At 35.1% G+C, this 23499-nt stretch overlaps 1 protein-coding gene across 1 annotated transcript; it reads left to right on the forward strand.

Annotated features, from left to right (window-relative positions):
- Window positions 1–1014: 1014 nt before the first annotated feature.
- On the forward strand, window positions 1015–22819 carry LOC110106292 (oligouridylate-binding protein 1B). Its single transcript, XM_020836144.2, has 12 exons — window positions 1015–1434; window positions 3043–3104; window positions 3454–3556; window positions 13379–13455; window positions 13542–13603; window positions 13698–13785; window positions 13901–13976; window positions 20758–20788; window positions 20868–20987; window positions 21084–21169; window positions 21248–21421; window positions 22125–22819. The coding sequence occupies exons 1-12, from the start codon at window positions 1306–1308 to the stop codon at window positions 22407–22409; spliced, it is 1293 nt and encodes a 430-aa protein (XP_020691803.1). The 5' UTR covers window positions 1015–1305; the 3' UTR covers window positions 22410–22819.
- The last annotated feature ends 680 nt before the right edge of the window (window positions 22820–23499 follow it).

Below are 23499 nucleotides of genomic sequence, written 5' to 3' on the forward strand. Positions count from 1 at the left end.
ATGTTGATTAGGCTATAATTATCAGGAGATAATGGTTGGAGGACCATAATCTAGTTATGGTGGCCAATGGATTGTTGTTAGACGACAATGTTCTGATAACTATAGTTGGTGATGGTGGTAGTGGGATTGTAGTCAAACATTGGTGGTCAGAGTGCAGTGATTTGAAGACGATGGTCATACAATGGCAATTCGATTTGGTAGGCATGCACTAGCAATTTGATTGTGGTAGTTCTACAGTAGTGGTCGAACAACAACATTCTAATATAGATGGTTAGACAATGACGATTAAATAGTGATGGTTGGTCCATGATAGTCTGATAGAGGCACTAAGATGCTAGTTGGACGTTAGCTTCTATGATCCTTCCTTTTTGTCTTAAATACTAGCCTCATATAGATAGTGACAATCTATTCATACTTTTTTGAAAGTGATAACTCTTTATAAATATAGATGACAACCAAAAAGCCTATTGGACAACCCATTATGAATCTCTTTATCAATTTTCAATGTTTCAATACATTAATGATATTGAAATTAAGTAATATTGAGCTTATTGGGTTCATATTGTTAAAATGCTTGATTACTACAAGCATGTAAAATTTAGATATTATTTGCTCATACAATTAATATTATAAAGCTTTTAATTATATTTAAAGTATTTGATATATGCTCATTTAAATTTGGATTGAATTCCTTTTTGGTGTTAATGAGTTCTCCTTGTCAAAATGTTCAACTCGACTATAATTTTTTTGAGATTAAAGCTGAATTAATCTTAAATTCAAATAAAAAAATTTTATTATAATTTGCTTTGAGATTTGTACTTTATCAAATAGATTTTTTTAGCAATTTAGCAATATATAATCGTACTTGAAATAAATAATATTTGGAGACATATTCCTTAATAGATTAGAATATAACAGTTTTCATAATTTTTTTTGGGCAGTTCTATTTGATTTATTTTTATTTTTTGTTCATATTTAGTCTCTATGAACCTTTTCCAATTTGCCCTTTTCCTGAGCCCCTGATTCTCTAATTTCTCACCGGACCCGTTTGAGAGATGATTATAAAGAGAACATTTCCCAAACCCCCCATCGGAAACGGCAGCGACTAGATTTCATTACACATGCATTCGTCTCGCCGATCCTTCACATTTCCCGGTTACTCCGCCTCTCTTCTGAATCATCTCTAAATCCTCAGATCCGCTGTTTCTAGGGTTTTTCCTGCACAAGGGGATTCGAATCGATCCAATCGTCTTTTTCTGGGGTTTGCTCTCGTGATCCCCTTGCCGCCTCTTCGGAGGGAGGAAGATGAATCAGAGGATAAAGCAGCAGCAACAACAGCAGCAACAGCAGCAGCAAGCTCTGATGCAGCAGGCTCTTATGCAGCAGCAGCAGCAGCAGCTCTACCATTCCGGCGTACTCGCAGCCATATCACAGGTTCTGATCTCCCTGTCCCATTAGAAGATTTGACATTAGAAGCTTTCCAGTTATTATTACGTTCTTTCTTATGGTTCTTCTCTATTCCATATTGAGGAAGTTTTTTTTCAATGTCACAATTATTATCCGTTCGAGCATTTGTTTGATAATATCACGGCATTTTCTCTCTTCACTGTTTGCACAGCTTTGTTCGATCTTTGCTAGGTGGAAGATAAAATAATGATGAAATCTGCATTATCATTCAATTTCTCACCACCATCTTTGCTAAATTTCTGCAAATCAAACGCACCAATTATTTTACGAGGATTTTGTGAAGGGCATGCACACAAAATAGTTTAGCGTTAACTAAAACATCTATTTAGGCTGAATCGAACACAAAATAAGGTATTTTTACCTCCCTTTCTATTAATTTAACTTGTTTTGCTGTCCACCCTTAGATGTCGCTTATAATATGCCCCATCGTATAAGCATTTTGTTTGTGCACAATAAAATATCTGGTGCTGATCTTGTTGAATTTGTATTTAATTAGTTTCATGTTGATTGAAATGACATTGTAGAGGTGCTTTGGTCTCACCATTCATGACAAATAAATTAATTCTATTTTGATTAAATTACTCATCAGCATTAGCCTTATCCCAAATATTCGGGTTTGATTTATGACCCTTCATCCTCCTATCATTCTTGAGTGCTTTATGAGGATCTCATGATGAGGTTTTCTTTTGCAAAGCTTTTGCCCATTTTACCTTGATTCTTCAACTAATAAACCCGAAAATTCTTACTAGAATTATATATTCATACCTCGCAAGTATTATTAGGTTTGCCATACCAGTGTAAATCATATATTCCTACTAGAATTAACTATCTTAACCCCCATACGATTGACTCAACTTAAGAATTCCATGTTGACTTTATTAGCAACTTATCTTGAAATTTTAACAACTTTCAACATTTGAGTTCCACCATCTTGCTCCAGGAAAAATTATTTCTCGTGAAGTTTTCTTTTATGCTCCTAAGATTTATATCTACAACAGGTACTTATGTTAGTGGTATTTCTTTTAGAATCACTTACAGGCTACATATTTTCAAAATGATTTTCTTTCATTCTAACAAAAAGAAGCCTATTTTTGATTTGGTTGCTTCACCTTTGAATGGTGGTATTTCTATTTTTGCTCTTTCTAGCTTCTATGCAATGGTGAATTTATGTGCACCCTTTTGTGCACGAACTCATTATGCATATTTGAGGGTTATTTTGCTATTTATATGTTGGAACAGTTTGTGTTTTGCTGGAAAAATATTTATGATTTGTATGGGCTTTATTCAGTGTTGACTTTTTCATTTCACCTTAGCCAAATTTCACATCAATCAAATGAAGCAGAACAAATGCTTGCCATATTTTTCTTGTTAGTACATTTGATTGTTTTCTGTTGCTTAAAAAACTGTTACAAGTATTAATCCTTCCCTTTAATGAGTAGAATCTTGTGATTAGACCAGAAATTTTATTTATATTAGTAGGATCTTTTCTTGTTTCTTTATTGGATGTAGGAGTGCATTTAGTTTTTTCTAGGTTTTTTTTTTTTTTCATTTCTTTTTTACTTCCACATTTTGCAGATGGAGCCTGTTCCAAGTGGCAATCTCCCCCCTGGTTTTGATCCATCTACTTGCCGCAGTGTGTGAGTGTTTTGAAGTAGTTCTATTTTCTAATAGACCCTTTTTGTTATTTTTCTTTCTTTCCTCTTACTGATATTGGTCAGTTGTGGACATTCAATTAAGCAGTTGTGGACATTTAATTAAGCATTTCTTCGAAGAAAGTTTGATTTTCTGTTTTACTTTGTTTATGTCTGGAAGTAACCTTTAGCTATTCGCTTTAGACATTTTGATATTCTTTTCGTTCAAAATAATTTATTTATTTTGTTCTTGGTTGTGTTTTGATCATTATTATGAGAAATTTGCTACTTATTCTTGCATGCTTCTATTTATTTGTGTTTGTTTCTGATATTCTTATTGCATGATCATAACTAGGTTTGTGGGCAATATCCATCCCCAAGTCACAGAAGCTCTTCTTTCAGAAGTTTTCCAAAATATGGGTCCACTTGAAGGATGCAAACTCATTCGAAAAGAAAAGGTTTTCTATGAATCATATTATCTGTTTAGTAGTACTATGCATGCCTGAACAAATCGTAATCATGGTGCTTGCCAATCATTCTATCTATACATTCGTTTATTATAACTCCTAAACTTTCTCAGATGCCTAGTAGCATGCAATGCTTGTACTTAGTTTTGAATTTTCGTATGATTGTCTTCTCCATAGTTTTGATTCTCCGTATGTTTGTCAGGCACTTGTAAACCATTGTGTTATATCTATATCAAATTGAATGACCTTATTTGTTTAATAATTCAAGGCACTTTAGTACAAGATTTTATAACTCCATTGAAATTTATTATTTTTCGATGGTTAAAGCTGAATTTTTAGCACTTGTATATATTGGTGCTATGATGTTTATGTGATAGATACATTATAATTCTCTCTTATGTTTATTTCTTTTTTGTTCTTTCGATACATGCACATCTGAAGAGAACATGCATAACCCTCAAAAACTTTTTTTTGTTTAGAATTAATTATAACCTCAAGTTGTATGACAATTTTGAAGCTAAATCTATTTTTATTTGGTCCTTGTTACCTTTTACCCTCAATAAAGCATTCATGTTATGGAGTTTATACTAGATTTATTAGCGTTTTACTTGATAATCCATTTTTTAGTTATTTTCTCAATAAATTTACAGCCTTAAGAAAACTTAAGAAACTTACAAAAAAAAATAAAAAATCTTCATAAGCATTATCCCAACTATTTGGGATCAGTGGAATTTCTCTATTCATTCATGTTAAGTTTCACCTGATGCGGACATCGATCAGAGATTCATGCATGTGTATCGCAGGAGACAGCGCAGATCGACGGCCACGATTCAGAGTTTATATTTCTAGTTATTTATGTATTTTCTTTATGCATTTTTTTCTTTATTTCTTGGAGTTTCCTATTGTACCCTTAATATGAGCTGAGTCATGATTGTAGCCTCGAGGGCAATTTAGTCGTTGTATTTTCTTTTGTGTTGGGACCTATATATAGGTCATCTCATGTTGTATTGAGGCTAATGAATATTGGAATGAAAATCTACTTTGTTTCTTCTTTGTGTTCTTGCATGAGAGCTTGAAGAAAGAGAGAGAGAGAGAGCTCCAAGGGGAGCAAATCGCAAGGCCCACCAATCGTTGGAAGAGTCCTCAATTCGTGGTTAGAATTTTCTATCTTCTCGTTTGTGTTCCCATCCATCTCCTTCCCCCCCCCACTACAAGAAATCCCTCTTCAACCTATTGCCGCCGTCCCTTTGAGGAACCCGCCGCCGACCACCATCCAAACTCCGGCCGGCCACCTTGCCGGCGACGTCCCCTTCACCCACCCGACCCCTTCCATACACAAAGTTCAAATTTGAAATTTCAGATTTCAAATTCTTTCCTAATTTGGAAATCCAATTTAGGAAGGTTTTCATGAGGAGATTTAATTTAGATTGGAGTTATGAAACCTATCGCCACATCACCCTCCTAAATTGGAAACCATCTCCCTTGAATCCCCCCCTCTCCCTCTATGCATGCCGCCGGCCCCAAGGAGAAATCTCCCCCATGAATTGCGAGATTAATGCTATGACCGTTTTGAAATTCTAATTTGAATCCAAAGGTTTTCTCTCCGGATTTACTTAAAACTGAAATTAATTTCAGTTTTAAGATTTAAATCTCCTCCTTCTCTCCAAGCATGCCGCCGGCCACCCCTCTTGATGAGCCCCATTAATGGCTCATTAAGCCCCCTTAATTACATTTGAAATTTGAAATTACTCTCAAGTATTTCCCTCCAAATTTTACTAAAATTTGAGATCAATTCATATTTTAGTAAATCTCCCTTCCTCTCATCTAAACCTAAGCTCCCTTTCTATTTTCCCTGGGCCGAACTTCCCCTCCTCCTTGGGAATTCCGCCAGCTCTCCCCTCTCCCCTCTCCCTATCTCTCCTTCGTCAAGTGTTAAGGCTACTCCTCACCGCCTCCTAATTCCCTTCTCCTTGGAAGAATTCCCCAACATCAAGCATGTATGGCGGATCCGGAGTTTGAGTGGGGACTAGTCTTCAACGCCGACGGAAGCTTGAATATCCTACGGTCACCAGTCTTTGACGTAGGATTTGAAGACGACGACACCGTGGGAGATTATTTAGAACGGGTGGTTCCTATCCTTGCAAGCGTCGTTGACCGACAACATCCAAAATACAATTGGAGCATCGACAGTCAATCATTCACGCCGTCCTCGTCACCGTCAACCCCTCCGTGGCTAAAGGTCATCGGTGTGGCCACTGTCTTCGTGGCATCGTTAAGTTTGGTAAAGGCCTTCTTCCGCTAAGCCCAATTTGAGTGAGAGTGAGCAAGGTACTCATTGTGAACTTTCTAGACATTAGCCGTGGTGATTCTATTATTTTCCGCATTTGCTTTATTGTGTAACTTTTGAGATTCTTCATTAATTGTGTCTAAACACTAGCTTGTAACCGCTTATCATAACATGTTGCTAACGGAAAGTTCTTGAATCTTAAACTACGAACGTTTAATCTTTTTTTGGTAAACTTTGTGATTCTTAATGAATTTCATGTGCAATTCTTGAACGTATCACATCATCACCCCACGTTTAGGATAAAGGCTTGATATTGTTGTTGTTTGTATTCATGTTAAGTCTTACATGATCTATTTTGTACCAATCCTTCTATAAAAGTTCCAGCCATGTTACATTTGGTCTTCTTTTTTTCCTTCCCAATCCAATCAAATTAATTTCATCCCTTTATTGTTTCATCTTAGCCCTTTGTAGTTCTATTGTCAATGACCAAACTTCATAATTATGTCTTTTGCTACATATCTTTAAAGTGTTACTCATATCCCCTTATAATTTAACTAATTTTTACTCTATCCTACTTGGAGAATTTTTCTATATTTATTCATGATGCTTTTATATGATTTTTGTTGCACTAGTCTTTTTGTGCAACTTAGCCATGTTATATTTGGTTTCTCCTTTTTTTTTTCTTCATAATCATTTCAAGAATTGCATATAATCTGCTTATTATTTTTTATTTCACCTATTGTAAGTAACCAAACTACTTAACTATGTCTTTTAATACTCATCTTAGTTAAATTCTAGTCATCCCTTGGCAATTTGATCCCACGGCTAGGATGAGAATACGTGGAAGGCTGACCTATTAAATCCTAGGTGTTCCTTGACATTTTGATCCCACGATTAAGACGGGAATCCGTGGGAGGCTTAGCTGGATCACGCTGATCTCCTTCTATATTTAGATGACTGATTTAGAAAGGATTATATTAGAGCAATTATGCCTTATTTTGTAATTATTTGTTTATTTATTAACATATATTGTAGAGATCTATAAATAGGCACAAGTTTGTGCAATAAAATTAAGCTTTTTTCCTTCTCCAATTCTCTAAATTTAACATGGTATCAGAGCTTTCATTGCCATTGCCAGAATTCTGAATTTTTTGTGCTGTCAGGCCTTCATCGCCAGAAAAGTTGTTCTATGCGGAGTCTGGACAACCTTCCTTTGTTGTTGTTATCCTATCTATAACCAACACCGCCTTCATTGCTGCCCTGTTTGATATAACCTTCATTGTTTCCCGTTGCCACCACAATGTCTGAAGCAAATTCCTTCCAATGCTTTGACCAAATGGAGGACTATATGGTGCACCAAGGGGGAGATCTCCAAAATATATAACCTTCTTATCGCTTAAATGGGAAGAATGATTTGAAGTGGTCTCAATTTGTGAAGACCTATTTGAAAGGAAAAAGAAATATTAATCACCTATTTGGGGTTGGGCCAAAAGAAAAAAGATCCTAAGTTTTGGGCATGGGATGAAGCAGACTTCATGATCATGTCATGGTTATGAAATTCCATGACTCTAGATATTAGTGATACTTTCATGTTCCTATCAATTACAAAAGATATATGGGATGCCACTAAGCAAACCTTCTCAAAAGCTCAGGATGCTATACAAATCTTTGAAAATGAAGTCAAGGTGGGAAGCACAAAGCAAGAAAGCAAGACCATGATTGAATATGCCACTCTCCTTCAAAGCTTGCGGCAAGAACTTAATCACTACAGATGCGTAGAGACCAAGTGTCAAGAAGATGCAGCTATCCTAAAAAGCTTTATTGAGGAAAAATAGACTATATGACTTTCTTGCAGGATTAAATACAGAGTTTTACCAAGTTAGAGTTTAGGTCATTGACAAAGAGGAGACACTTTCATTAAATGAGACCATTTCTCTCATTCGTGCTGAGGAAATTTGACGAGGTGTAATGCTGGAACCAAAGATTACTGAAGGTTCTACAATGGTGGTAGCAAAAAAAGCGTCATGGAAGGAAGGAGGTAAGGATTTATCAAAACCTCAAGACAAATGCTCCTTTTGGTGCAATTATTGCAAGAAATTAAGACACACAAGGAGACATGCTGGAAGTTACATGGAAAGCCCCCAAGTAATGAGTGGAATCAAAGAAGTAGACGAAGAGAACATCACAAGCTAAACACTACACAAGTCAGCACAATCTATAAACATAGTCCAATTTCAGAGAGCTCAACAAAGAAGATATTGATAAGCTAAAACAACTCCTTGTATCGCTTGAAAAACCACATGCATTTTTTTCCCTTGCACTTTCAGGTAAATTTTTTATATCCATTGGATTAAGTGCCTCTAAAAATCATTTGAAAGGAGTATGGATCATTGACTCAGGAGCCACAGATCACTTGACACACTCAATTTCCCACTTCATCAACTATACTCCTTGCCTGAGTTATAAGAAAATCATCACCGCTGATTGTTCTCTTACCACAATAATGGGCCAAGGAGACGTATCTTTATCTCCCTTCCTCACTCTAAAAAATGTGCTCTACGTACCTCAATTATCCACAAACATAACCTCTATACAAAAACTTACTAGTGATTATAATTTTCAAGTCCTATTTAACCCTACTTGCTTATTTCAGCACTAGAGACCGGGAAAGAAGATTGGACTTGCTAAGGAGAGAGATGGACTGCACTATGAGGAAGGGCTGAACAAATTCATTATTATCAATAATCACTATTCTATGTTATCCTTATTTAATAAAAAATATACTATTTAACTTCATCATTTTAGATTAGGTCATCCATCTTTTGATGTCTTTAAAAATGTGTACCCAAAATTTTTTTACAAGTTAGAAAATGAATCTTTTCATTGTGAAACTTGCAAGTTAGCAAAGCATAAATGAGTTTCTTTTCCAAACAAAATTGAGAGAGGTCATCCTTCTTTCTACCTTATTCATAATGATATCTGGGGACCATAAAAAATTACTAACATCTCAAGGGTCTAATGGTTTGTATCCTTCATTGATGACTTCACTAGGAATCTCTTAGATCTTTCTCTATAAAAATAAATCCGATGTGAGCACTATTCTTCCCATTTTTTATACCATGATCCAAAATCAATTCTGGATAAAAATAAGAAAATTTTATTCCAATAATGCCAAAGACTATTTTTATCAAACTCTATCCTCTTACTTTCAAAAGAAAGATATCATTCATGAGTCTTCCTGCATTCATACCCCACAATAAAACGGAGTTGTAGAAAGAAAAAATGGCCATCTTGTACCTTCCACCCGTGCACTTCTATTCCACCACAATGTTCTTAAATCCTATTAGGGGGAAGCCCTTCTAACCGCCACATATCTCATAAACTGACTACCTTCAATAACCTTGGGACTCAAAACATCAATGGATATTCTATCCTCTTTTTACCTTGAATTTCAAACCCATAATAACCTCACACCCAGAATCTTTGGGTGCATTGACCATGTTCACATTCTCTATCAAAATAGAGGAAAATTAGATCCAATAACACTCAAATGTATCTTTGTTAGATATTCATCCACCCTGAAAGGTTATAAGTGTTATCATCTTTCTACCAAGAAAACTTTTGTATCTGTCGACATTACTTTTACAACAACAACATCAAGCCTTTGTCCTATTACATGGGGTCGGCTAAAAAAAATAATGGCCTTATTTAAGTAGGTCATGCTCAAATAAGACCATGACGACATTAAAAAAAAAAAATCTTATTTCACAAAACTTCATCTCAAGGGAAGACCGAAATTGAGGAATATGAGAAAAGTGAGCTTACCCCTCATGACATTTTAGCTCTACCTCAAACCAATCCACCTAAACCTAAAATCAAAGCCATGAAAATTGAGGACAAAGCTATTATGGATAATACAAGGTTTGGTAAAGTGTATTCAAGGCGTACAAATCTAAATTATGCTCCAGAGCATATCCAAGATTCTGAACCGTCTCTTGAAACTGAGGTAAATACAAGTTCACCAAAAAAACCTCCCTTGTACCTCATAACCAACTTTGTATCATTCCATAACTTCTCAGATTCACTCAAAAATTTTCTAGTTATACTAAATGATATTTATATTCCTAATGATATTTCTGAAGCCTTATCTGATGAAAATTAGAAAAGTGTCATGAAAGATGAAATACAGGTCCTGAAAAAGAACAATACATGGGAGATCACTAACCTACCAGTAGGGAAAAAAATCAGTCGGTTGCAAATATGTGTTCTTTGTGAAATATAAAGCTAATGATACACTAGAAATGTATAAAGCAAGACTGGTGGCGAAAGGGTGCACTCCAGACATATGAGATTGACTGTCAGAAAACTTTTGTACTTGTGGCTAAGATGAACACTGTGAGAATCCTGCTCTCACTAGCAACTAATCATAACTGGCATCTGGAATAGTTGGATGTCAAAAATGCATTCTTACACGGGAACATGGAGGAAGAAATATTTATGAAGATTCCACTATGATTCATGGAATAATCTGGGGGTAACAAAGTGTGTAGGTTAAAAAAAGGCTATATATGTGCTAAAACAGTCACCTAGAGCTTGGTTTGGAAGATTCTCAAAAGTTATACTACTTAATGGTTATTGACAGAGCCAATGAGACAATACATTATTCTTCAAGCACTCAGACTCAGGTGAAGTCACAATTTTATTAGTTTATGTGGATGATATCATCTTGATTGGGAACGATGAAAAGGAGAAAATAATTCTAAAGAACTGTCTTGCAAAGGAGCTTGAAATTAAAGATCTTGGTAGATTAAAATATTTTCTAGGAATTGATGTGGCCTACTCCAACAAAGAAATCTTCATTTCACAATAAAAATACATTAATGATCTTCTTAAAGAAATAGGTAAACTAGCTTATAAACCAGCACCAACACTGGTAGAATCGAATCTCAAATTGGGTGAAGTTAAAGATCTAAATGTAGATTAAGGAGCTTACCAGAGATTGGTGGGAAAATTGATCTACCTTTCTCACACCAGACCAAATATAGCATTTTTTGTAAGCATGATCAACCAGTTCATGCAAAATCCAAAGTAGACTCACATGCAAGCTGTAGACAGAATACTGCACCATCTTAAGGGGAACCTAGGTAAATGAATTCTCTTCAGAAGAGACTGTGGAATAACCCCAATAGATAAATTAGCTTGTAAATTGACAGTAACACTAGTGGAATTAAATCTCAAATTAGGTGAAGCTAAATAAGATCTAAATGTAGCTGAAGGAGCTTACCAGAGACTTTTGGGAAATTGATCTATTTTTCCTACACCAGACCAAATATGACATTTGTTGTAAGCATGGTCAGCTAGTTCATGCAAAATTCAAAGCAGACTTACATGCGAGGTGTAGACAGAATCTGCACTATCTTAAGGGAAATCTTGGTAAAAGGATTCTCTTCAGAAGAGAATGTGGAATAACCTCAGAAGCATATACTGATGCAAATTATGCAGGATCACCAGTAGATAGACGATCTACCACAGGATACTGCACATTTCTTGGAGGAAATCTTGTTACATGGAGAAGTAAGAAATAAAATGTGGTGACAAGATTTAGCGCAAAAGCATAATACAGAGTTATGACCTTAGAAATATGTGATCTACTATGGATCACATAATTCTAGAAGACCTAAGGATCAAGTGGGAATGACCCATGGAGCTACACCATGACATAAATCAATAATCAGTATAGCTCACAATCTGGTTTAACATAACAAGACCAAACACATAGAAGTGGACAAACATTTAATAAAAGGAAGAAATTAGACAGTGGTCTTATATGTATCGACTATGTCTCTTCAAAAGACCATCTTGCAAATATTCTTACCAAGGGATTCAATAATTCTACCTTTCTAGGACTGATTACTAAGCTGAGAATGACGGATCTGGATTTCCCAGCTTAAGGAGGAGTGTTAAATCCCAGTCGTCCCTTGGCATTTTGATCCCACGGCTAGGATGGGAATTTGTGAGAGGCTCACCTATTAAATCCTAGCCGTCCCTTGGCATTTTGGTCCCACGGCTATAAGATAGGAATCAGTGGGAGGCTCACCTGGATCATGCTGATCTCCTTTCATATTTAGATGGCTGATTTAGGAAGGATTATATTAGAGCAATTATGCATTATTCTGTAATTATTTGTTTCTTTATTAATGTATCTTGTATAGATCTATAAATAGCGACAAGTTTGTGCAATAAAATTAAGTCTTTTCCCTCTCCAATTCTCTGAATTTAACAATCTTTAATGTGTTACTTCCCTCATCATAAGCATATCATTAATTCTATATAATTTTCTTATTGTTACTTATTCCACATATTGTAAATGACCAAACTACTTATGTATATCTTTTACTCTTATCTTTATTATGTGTTACTTCCTTCACTACTCTAATATAATCTTTTTTCACACTGTTTTTTTTTTTTTTTTAGCATATCCATCTCAACGTTCGTATTTCTATTACACTTAAGTTATCTATCAATGACTTCTTTGTTGCCTAACTTTTATTATAGTTGGTAGAATTGTAATATAATAAATTTATTTTTGAATTTTCATGATATTCTCTATTTGTGTAGTTCTCCTTAGATGTTTTCTATTTTAACCTCATAGTTTAGAAGTTGTCTTCATTGATATGTTCACTGTTTATATAATAGATTCATGATGTTTAAAACTATCACTGGTAGGTATCATATGATTTGTCAATAATAGTGAATGACAATTATTAATTTGAAATAATTGAGATTTATTACAATGCTCTCAGTTGATTTTTTTCCATGTTAATTCTAGGATGCTTATGAGAAGAAATTTCACTTGTTAGTATTGTCATCATCATCATCATGAGCACTATTAAATTATTAAAAGTCTGTCATATGTTAATATCATATGCCAAAGTGCAACATTTTTAATATTTTAGCATGCATTTTTAAGAGTAATATAAAAAAGATATAAACATAATGTTGATTGTGGATATAATCCTACTAACTGGAAAAATATTTACAAGTCAAAGAAGTTCACATGCGAGTATGCTAAAAAAAGGGAATATACTTGACATGATTTTTGGGATTCATATGGAATTTAAGTTTTAGTGGCTTATCTTTATTCTCCACTTTTTTGAGCATCTCTGGAATCTACCTTCTTTTTCATTATGATCTTAAATTCTTGTCTTGAATTCTTTGCACCATTACTACTATATTCCTGGTTAAAAGAAGGATGCTGGATAAAATGCATTTTGTATTATCAACTAGTAATGGCCGCCACCTTATTTGCCAACAATATTAAATGATAATTTGTTAACCCAAAATGATGTCAGAAACTCATTCTAATGGATGGCTTGTTTTTCATTAATAATATTTAAGGTTGGCTTTCAGATGCGTACAGTGTTGGCTCTATTTCTTCTTATCTTCATGAATCAACTTTGTGAATTTAGAGTTTATATTTCTAATAAAAAGGCTTATCTAAAGCGTTGCAATTGCTCTACTGGCAGTCTTCTTATGGTTTCGTTGATTATCATGACCGGAGGTCTGCATCCCTTGCAATTATGACCTTGAATGGACGTCTTCTGTCAGTAACCTGGACTTTCTCTAGTTTTGCTGCTTCGTTTTTTCTTTTCACTGTTTTATTGAGCAACTTCAATTTGTCTATTGCAGATATGGTTTGCCAATTAAGGTGAATTGGGCTTATGCAAGTGGTCAACGAGAAGATACATCTGGTGAGTGGTCTTCCATTATTGAGCTTATAACTTGATTCTTCCATGGCTGTGGTTGCTTGCTTGTTTTCCTTATCATTTTTGCTGTGTTTGACAGGGCACTTCCATGTTTTTGTTGGTGATCTTGGCTCAGAGGTCACTGATTCAATGCTTTTCAATCATTTTCAAGTTTATCCCAGTTGTTCGTAAGTACCGTAGATCTTTCTATGCTAATAGGTTTACACAATCCAAAATTTAGCCTATTGAATTGCCATTTAAATGCAACCTTAAATATCTTATATTTTGTTGTGTGACTAACAGGGATGCACGTGTCATGTGGGATAACAAAACTGGGCGTTCTAGAGGATACGGCTTTGTTTCTTTTCGCAACAAGCAGGTAATTTATGCTTATTTGATGAAAACTGCAATTAGCAAGTTGAATGTTTGATCTTTCGTGTTTGAATATTAGTGTTTTGTTGCTTATTTGCTTTCAAAATTAACCATTTCATTGGGAATGTTGTAACTGAAAGATCATGTAATTTTTCTGTGTAAAATCATGTAACAACTGAAAAGGCTAGTCCAGGTGATGCAGTAAATATTATAATTAAATTGCCTGTCCAAAGGTTATTTAGTTTACTAGCCGTGTGATTCCCATCATATTGTATAGGTTGTTTCATGGTATTAAAGCACTAGCCTTAAGCCTCTAGAAGTTCTCCAAGCTAATGTTGGGGCATGTACCATACTAGTAAAGGAAATGTTTGGTTATTGATGGTGAGGTTCATGTTAGATTTCCATTGATTTAATGTTTAGAAAGCATTCCTTGATAATGAGCCAACGAATGTGTTTGAAACCGGTGAACTGACAGAAGCTTCAAGGAATTAAATCCATTGGTACAATATAAGCACTGTCCCAAGAACAGAATGAAATAAGTGATGTCTAACTCCAAAACCGAGGGAAGTATAATGATCTGTAACACAACAATTATTGAAATTCACAGCTAACAATGATTTCCAAACTCTATTCTAGGGACTGGTCTTGAATGTTTCCGGCACTGTCTTCAACTATCAAGCTGCAATTCCTCCAGTGTATTAGCTGATTGCTGGAACACTGTATTGGTTGATTGCCACCCACCTGCAACAGGAACTCTATACAAAAGGTAGATTCTGCTGCAGATTAATAGAAATTTAATTTATAAGGTTAGATAATGGAGAACTTGGGATTATTCTTGAATCAAGAACTGGAGATTATTCCCAACATTTCTGAAAGTGGAGATGGACAAAGTAGATGATATTGCTGAAACAGAGAATTGATGGTGGGATTCTTACTTGGAAATGGCGGAAGATTTCAGCAAGCAACCTGTTGCAGACAAAATCCCTGACAAAAACTGCGGTCAAGTGCTTAAATGGGAACCACATGGTGAAATTAGCCAAGCTATAAAAACAAAGAACCTGATGTGAGATGTTGATCCAAGAAACACTCAGCTACTACATTCAGGAATATCCAAATTGTAGGAATTCCCTTTCCCTAAACCCTGTCCTATTTCCAATTTGGCAATTCTTAACCCTGTTCTGGTGTGATTTGACTGAAAATAAATTGGAGGGAAGACAGCTAGACTCCTATTGCCGTGATTAGCTTCACTGCTTCTTACCTTAGAAAGTCCCCTGCAGATTTTGTCACCCAGAAACTACCACCAAATAGTCCAGCCGCCGCTAGGACTGATGAACAACTTTGGAATTACACAAGAGAAGGTTAGGGAACTTGCAAGGTATTGGGTCTTCTCCACTCTACTTTCATAAATTAGGGAATCTGCCCTAAAGTTCTTGTGATAACCCTATATTAAACTCCAAAAAAACTTCCTTTCTTAACATAACAAGAGGGTATATATAGGCAAGCATAGGTTAACTTCTAATTCACTCAATTACTAAACTACTCCTCCTATGTAAGTAAGAAGAAAGGGTCTTCTAAGTAAATTTTGTTGATAGAAATGAGCCTACCATTGATTGTCAACATATCTTTGCATTGTTGAAATACGGGTTGGTTCTCTTTTTGCAGTTGTTCTTGATTTTCTTTCAGATCTGCGAGGGCATATGTTGATAGGAAGTCTTGCATAGATCTTAAGAACATCGATTTAGAGACTATCAAATCATTTCTAGCATCCTCCTTAATATCTTTTTTCAAAGGCTTTAGTGCTACCTTATTTCTTTTGTGTTCTAAGTTATGCGTATGTCCTGTATGGATAATATGCGTATCATATTGCCAAGTAATAATATGCATTCATAGGGATGGCATCACACTGAACCTTCTCATGTAATTTCTTACCTATGAAAAATTGCACTAGATACCGTATTTGATTGTTTCTTTTATCTCATTTCTTTTATGAAGCAATGAAAATTTGCGGGGCGTAGGGTGTTATAGGGTAGGTAGATTTAGTTTGTTAACCATATGACTAGAGAACATTCTCATAATTTCTCACATCATTAATCATATGGGTTTTCATAATCATATGCATCTATAGGGGTATAGTGAATGATTTTTTTAGAGTTTGTGTTACAGGATTGTCAAGATAAAAGATAGAGTTTTCATTGAACTTATATTCTTGTTAAGAGTTCCCTCTTAAATATGAGTTAATTAAAAAAATTGCTTCTCATCAAAAGTGACATCTTTTGAAGGAATTTTTTGATAGTGGGATGATAACACATCCTTTTTGAGTAGAGGATTACTTTATAAAGATACGTTTGAGAGCTCTAAGATTAAATTTACCCATGTTATTTATGCATGTGGACATAACCAATGCACTAAAAGATTTTTAGAGGAATTTTTTAGAGAGTTTTTTTGTGGGGAAGTCAACCTGATAATTTATAAGACTTTTGAAGCTAATCATTTTGGAGAGTATTCTATTAATTATGTGTGGCACATAGGACTGCTTCTCCCCAATATCTTTTTGACACTTAATTTTGGAAGAGAAGAGCCTCAGTGACTTGCTAAGATAATTTTTTCTTCCTATCACTCCATTTTTTAGGGAGTATCAGGATATGAGAATTAGTGGATGATGTCTTCTTTATAGAATAAAGACTTTAACACATGATTAAAGTAAACTCGAGCATTATCAATTTGAAATACCTTGATGTTAGTATCAAATTATTTTTGTATCATGGCACTAAAAATGGGGAGAATAATATTGGCATCTAATTTTTGTTTGATAGGATATATCCATATTATTCAAGTGCAATTATCAATAAAAGTAACATATAGTTTAGCTTTAGAAATACTGGGAATTTTTTAAGGTCCTTATATGTCAAGAGTGAAAATTAGAAATGAATACAATGTTTATAATCACTTTAAGCAAAAACAACACAATGTTGATTGTATGATTGATAATTTCACAAATCTCGCAATGGAATTTTTTCATGTTTATATTTAAAAAAGAGAATGAAGCATTTATTGTAGGGTTTTAAAAGTGGAATGCCCTAGATTATAATGATTTTATCAAATGGCTTTCGTATTGAGGGTGGAAATGAAGGAATATGCCAAATGATTTTCGTCTTCAAGAAGATTTAGCCATCATTATGTGTAGCTTGCCTTATCATTTTCTTCATGGTGATTAGCAAAAAAAAAAAAAAAACTTGTTGTGATTTTTAGTGATTTATAGTTAATAGAAAATTTGTTACAAGATGAGGAGCATAAAATATATTGCTAAGGTTAAATGTGAAGAAAACTAAATTTTTTTTTTTAAACCCGCAACATTTGTTTGAGAGCTATCGATCACTCTTATTTTTCTATTGTAGGGGTGGGGTTTGTATGTCTAAAAAAAGATTGGTAAGGCTGGTCATGTGGTTAGTAGCTTCTAAATCTATGAAACAATTGTGATGAAATTATTTATGGCATTGAAAACACAAGATTTTGTAGTCATACCATTTTGAGCTCCTGATAGTGTTTTCTAAGAATTAAGGTAGTTCTTGAGTTTATCAATTTTTTTTGAGATTGAGCCTTCTAATTTCATATGACAAGTCTAACCTTTTAGTGATTTTCATTTTCATCATAGCCTGGGAGCTTTTCATGGGATTTCTAGCATTTTCTTTGATGTCCTTTCTTCTTGTCGTAGTTACACTATAAATTAAGGAGTTCTTGAGTTTGCCAATTTTTTCTGAGATTGAGCCCTTCTAATTTCATATGATAGGCCTACCTTTTTAGTGATTTTTATTTTCATTATAGCCTAGGAGCTTTTCATGAAATTTCTAGCATTTTCTTTGATGTCCTCTCTTCTTGTTGTAGTTGAACTATAAATTGCTCTTGGAAAAAGATTTTTGCCCTTTTTTAGGGAAAGAGTTTGTAGCAGTTAGTCTTTTACCTTGAGGTTTAGTTGTTATCGTGCCAAATGTTTCAGAGATTAGAGTTTTGAACATTGTCCTTTTTTTCCTTCGAAAATATATGAGAGAACAAAAATCTCATTTAGTGGTATAGATTTGCTCTGCTTAATATTTGAATACAAATTTTGTCGAAGTCATTGAGTTCTGCAAAGAACTTATACGTTCTTTCTCTTTTTACAACTTGCTTGTGAATTAAAACATCACCGGAGCATGTTATCTTGAGATTTTGACGGTAATTCAATTCAAGCCAATAATTCTTCATTGCATTATAGAACTTAATAACAGAAATGCTACCTTTCTTGATTTTTGAAATTTTATTTTTTATCTCGTAGATGAGGGCAATATTATTTACTTTTAATTGTTTATTTGATGGTGTTCCAAACTTATTTTATAGTAGAAAGGAATATAAATGTATGTTCCATTGATTTTAAGCATCATGGTATTCCACAACAATGCCATGATCATGGAATTCACTTCATTCCGAAGTACAAATTTTGAGTCTTTATATGATACGAGCCTTATAGTCTATGGAGTTCTTATTTAGTCTGATTTTCACCATTCATGATGGTCGATTTCTTGGAAGAGAAGCCAAAGAACCTTGCTTTAATATCATGATGATGGATATTTTCCTTTCCGTTTAGAAAAATCTTCACAATTTGGGAACATTTCAAATAATTTCTCTCATTTAAGTGATATAGGCTTGTAACCTATGAAATTCTTCTTTAATTGAATTTTCACCATTCATGATGGTCGACTTCTTGGAAGCGAAGCAAAAGAACCTCGCTTTGATACCATGATGATGGATATTTTCCTTTCTTTATAGAAAGGTCTTTGCAGTTTGAGACCATTTTAATTAATTTCTCCTATTCAAGGCAATATGAGAGTTGTAGCCTATGGACTTTTTATTTTGTCTAATTTTTACCTTTCATGATGGTCAACTTCTTGGAAGAGAAGCCAAAGGAATCATTCATGATGAAGAGAATGAAGAATCTCGAGAAGAAGCAAGAGAAAAAAGGAATAGGTTGGCACAGGGAAATCCCAACCTCTCACTTTGATACTATGTAGAAACAAAGAAAAGAAAAGTAGTAACAACTACTTTAAATTTTATTGGTTGATTCTATACAAAGTGTGAAGTATTTGCATATTTCTCCAAAAAGCTTAAAATAGAGTTTAATTAATGCTATTTAAAAAAAAGGGAAAAATCCCCAAGAGGGGCATGCTGCAATAGTAGAAAGGAGGCACACATTATGTATTCTAAGAGCTATAAGAGGATCGTCCAAATTGTTAGAACTCTTAATCCGTATGTTTAAATGTCTCTATCAAGGTTCGTTGACTTGTGGGTCTCACAATATTCAACAATAAAGTTCATTTTCCTTGGATGATTCTTGAAGTGCTTAGTGGAAAGAGTATTTTGTCTCGCGACCAAAATAATCCTCATCTGAATGAAATGAAAGTGACTTTTGGTCACGCCTTTCATATGTTGTTAATCTACCTTATAATTGTTGAATTTCACAATGTAATTCTTCCATGACTATCTCTTAGTTTTGATGATGCTATTTTTTTAGCTGCATCCTAAATCTTGTGCTTTGATTTCAAAGTTTGATGCCAATAAATTGACAAATACTATAAGAAATTAAAATCCAACAGTACAAGATGACCACCATCCCAATAACATACAACAACAACAGCAACAACAACATCAAGCCTTTGTCTCACTACGTGGGATCGGCTACATCAATCCTTTTTCTTTATTGTGTCCTATTAAAAGTCAAATTCTCGTTTAAATCTGATAAAAAATATATAATTTCTAATATTCTCTAACCAAGTCTTTTAGGTCTACCTCTACCTTTCTTAACATTAGTCAACAAATCTAATACCTCTATTTTCCTAACCGGGTCATCGGAAGACCGCCGTTTTATGTGACACCATCCCAATAACATAACGAGAATTAAAAGAGATACCTACGTCAGTACGTCTAACTCCTGAGGTAAGTATAATGAACTGTATGTCTGTAACGCAACAATTTTCCAAATTCACAGCTAACAGTGTTTCCAATTTGGTGGTTTTTGACCCTGTTCTGGGGTGACTTGGGAAGAAGCTAGACTCATGGTAATGTTGCTAGCATGATTGCTGCTAGCTTAGTAGGTCGCCTGCAGATTTTCTTACCCAGAAACTGCTACGGAGTACTGCTTAAGCCGATGGGTCTGCTACTCCCTTGGAATTACACAAGAGAAGGTTTAAGGAACTTGGCAAACAAATCTTGGCAGGATCTTAGACCCACTATGCAATTCACCTAAAATTTTCAGGATAACCTCAAAATTACACAACAAAAAAATCTCCTTAACATATATATACGCAACCACCTGTAAATCCCAGGCCACCTAATTTTACTAAATTGCCCTTTCTAAAGAATTAAGAGAAAATGGCCTTCTAAATAATTTTTGTTACTTGAAATGTCATTCCTGCCTCTAACTATGTCAGTTTTAGGAGGATTGTTGTTGTAAATATGTGCGAGTTTCAGGTTATATTTGCATGGTGAGTTTTGAAGTATAACTTCAACACACACTCTCTCTCACAAAAAATTATCGACTCCAAATTTCTGATTTGCTCCTCTTTGGAACTGCACTCCTTGATATATTTCGGTGTATGATCTCTTGCTAACTCACAAAACCATACAACTATCCACAAATGCCAAGAACCCTTCCATCCTATGGCTGACGTTCTTCTCTTTTATTTTATCCTTTTTTGTCCTCTTTGGAGCAAATATATTTCATCATTATTAATTTGATTTTTTTCCTTCAATTATTTCAGGAAGCTCAGAATGCAATTAATGAAATGTCAGGTAAGTTAATTTAGCTAGATATTTTTTTCAAAATTGAAAGCTGTACTTGTCAGCCATTTTCATATTATTTTTACAACAGGTAAATGGCTTGGTAATCGGCAAATAAGATGTAACTGGGCAACCAAGAATTCTGTTGAGGAAAAGCAGGGTAGTGATGATCAAAATGCGTTGCATTTAACAAATGGTATCTCTAGCAATGGTAGGTGGCAACATACATATTGAAAATGAGGCTGATTACATATTAGAAATAGGTTAATTATACGTTTGCTTCTGATGCTTTGTATCCTTGGCGAAGAGGGAGCTCAGGAGAATTCAAATGATGATGCTCCAGAGAACAATCCTGCCTACACTACTGTATATATTGGGAACCTGGCTTATGAGGTTTGCTTTCTAGAATCTCGAAGTAGATTTGTCTTTAGCTACTGGTTTACTGATTTTATATGCTGATGGTTGTTTCAGGTGACACAAGCTGAACTTCATCGCCAATTCCACAATCTTGGTGCTGGTGTTATTGAGGAAGTGCGCATTCAGAGAGATAAAGGATTTGGGTTTGTGAGGTATCATACCCACAACGAAGCTGCTGCAGCTATTGTGATGGCAAATGGAAAGATCGTTTGTGGGAAATCCATAAAGGTAACTACCATCTTCTAAACTCATCAAATTCCAGTCACCTGACAATCTTTTGAAATTATTTGAACTCTGGCTGCTGTATGTCAGCTTATTTTTAAATTCAATAAATAAATAAATAATCAAATATAACTATATAAAATATTACTTAAACTGCATTGAAAAGTAAGATTCATGAACATAACGTTGGAGTGGGCAAGCGTGGGATGTTAGATTGAAAAGAAAAAAAAAAGATGTGGATTGTTAAACCTCAGAAAATATAAAGTAGAGATCATGGATTATGGAATACCAATTGCCTGATCTATGCGAATTGGGCTCTTAGCCTCACTTTTCATGTTCTTCCAGTATACCTTTTTCTTGAAACTCACAGTGGAATGCAGAAAACAAGTGCTTTCACAACTCTTATGCTCAGTACCCACCGATGCTTAGCTCGGTTGGTGGGCGTGCTCGGTTGGGAATCCCCCATCCCGAGTTTGATTCCCTCGAGCAGCAGTCGTCCCTTCAGTAGGGGCCCGAAAGCGCCGGCTGCTAGTACAATGTCATGGGTGGCCCGGTTGGTCGGCCAGTATTTATGGACCGCCAAGCGCCCTCAGCAAATCCTATCATGGCAGTGGACGGTTCCTCGTCACAAAAAAAAAAAAATTATGCTCAGTCTTGCAATGATGACATGGAGCTTTAATTTATAGTCTTTTTTTTTTTCTCTTGCCAGTGTTCTTGGGGCAACAAGCCTACCCCACCTGGTACGACTTCAACCCCACTGCCTCCTCCAGGACCTCCTTTCCAGCTTTTAGGGGCACATGGATATTCAGATGCAGATCTTTTGGCATATCAGCGTCAGTTGGCCATAAGCCAGGCAGCTGCACTGCCCTTGGCTGCGCAGCATAGCCTTTCTTCCGCCCAATCATCAACAGGCCTCATCCCTGGCGGGTCTCAGACGGTCTATGATGGCTATCCAAGCCACACATCCTCTCAGCAGCTGATGTACTACAGTTAGAGGCCTGCGTCTGATTGATGCTTAGGCTTCTTTTGAGACCGTTTTTTTAATGCTTTCTAAAACAGCTTCTTAATACAAAAATTTCTAGTTTTAAAAAAAAATTGTACTAGAAAGCCATTTTAGAAAGCAATAAGAACGATGTCCCGAATGAAGCCTTAATGGTTCATGCTTTTTTTTCATTAAATCTTTTTTTTGCCACTTCCCTGGCTTGTCGCTATTATATAACTTTGTTGACAACACACTTGAACATGGTGTTTGTGAATTTGACTGTATTGTTGGGGGATGTTGAGTTTATTTTCTATTTTAATGACTTGTTTCATTTGTTTTTGCTGGTTTTATCACCAGTTTTAGACGTTAATTATGTATGATTGGTTGGGAGCTTACGCTTCCAATCTAGATATTGTGTTCAAGGTCTTGCAGATGCAATATTTGATTTTGAGATGAAATTCGCTCAAAAGTAAAAAAAAAACAAAAAAAACTGTAATTTCCTTTTTATATAGTGGCATTTGTTGGGTTAATACCTTCACCATGTGGAGAAATTATCCTGTGTGGATGTTGAATGCAGTTTACCGTCCGGTGATCAATTAGAATGCACCACATCATCAATACCGAGCTGGGTACCGAGCCACAATATCGAGCCAAGTACCGAGCAGGGGGTAATGTGGCGCATTATGTTTGGTCTCTGAACGGTGCTCAGCATGTGCACAGAATGATTTCTCCAATGTATGGAGCTTCATTCTGCTTGGTAGTTTGGCATCTTGTAAGACGCTCTGTTTTTCTACTAAGCCAACTCCTTTATGGATGTTGGTTCCTAATTTATTACCATTTTTTGTGTTATGTCTCCGAGGAGACTGCAATTGTTTTGCAATAAAAGCCACAGTATTTGAAGTGAATCTGTAATCTTTTTGGTTATAAAAGTATGGAAATGAAGAAAGGTTCTCAAAGAAAATAAGGTTTGTATTAGTGATTATATTGACATTTCATTTATACTTCTGGATCTTTCAGGTGAAAAGGGCCTCCTGTAACTTCTCTATTCAACCGTTCTGCGTCTTATTTCAGAAACTTAAAGCTTGTCTTGATGAAAATACTT

Source organism: Dendrobium catenatum, unplaced genomic scaffold (assembly GCF_001605985.2).
Source record: "Dendrobium catenatum unplaced genomic scaffold, ASM160598v2 fragScaff_scaffold_1021, whole genome shotgun sequence".
NCBI classification, from domain to species: domain Eukaryota; kingdom Viridiplantae; phylum Streptophyta; class Magnoliopsida; order Asparagales; family Orchidaceae; genus Dendrobium; species Dendrobium catenatum.

Bases quoted from the DNA above. Each gene is read 5' to 3' on its own strand.
- LOC110106292 (XM_020836144.2), top strand. From the start codon at position 1,306: ATGAATCAGAGGATAAAGCAGCAGCAACAACAGCAGCAACAGCAGCAG. The intron at 13,604-13,697 runs GTGAGTGGTCTT...TGTGTTTGACAG, and splicing joins TCAACGAGAAGATACATCTG to GGCACTTCCATGTTTTTGTT. The intron at 21,170-21,247 runs GTTTGCTTTCTA...TGGTTGTTTCAG, and splicing joins TTGGGAACCTGGCTTATGAG to GTGACACAAGCTGAACTTCA.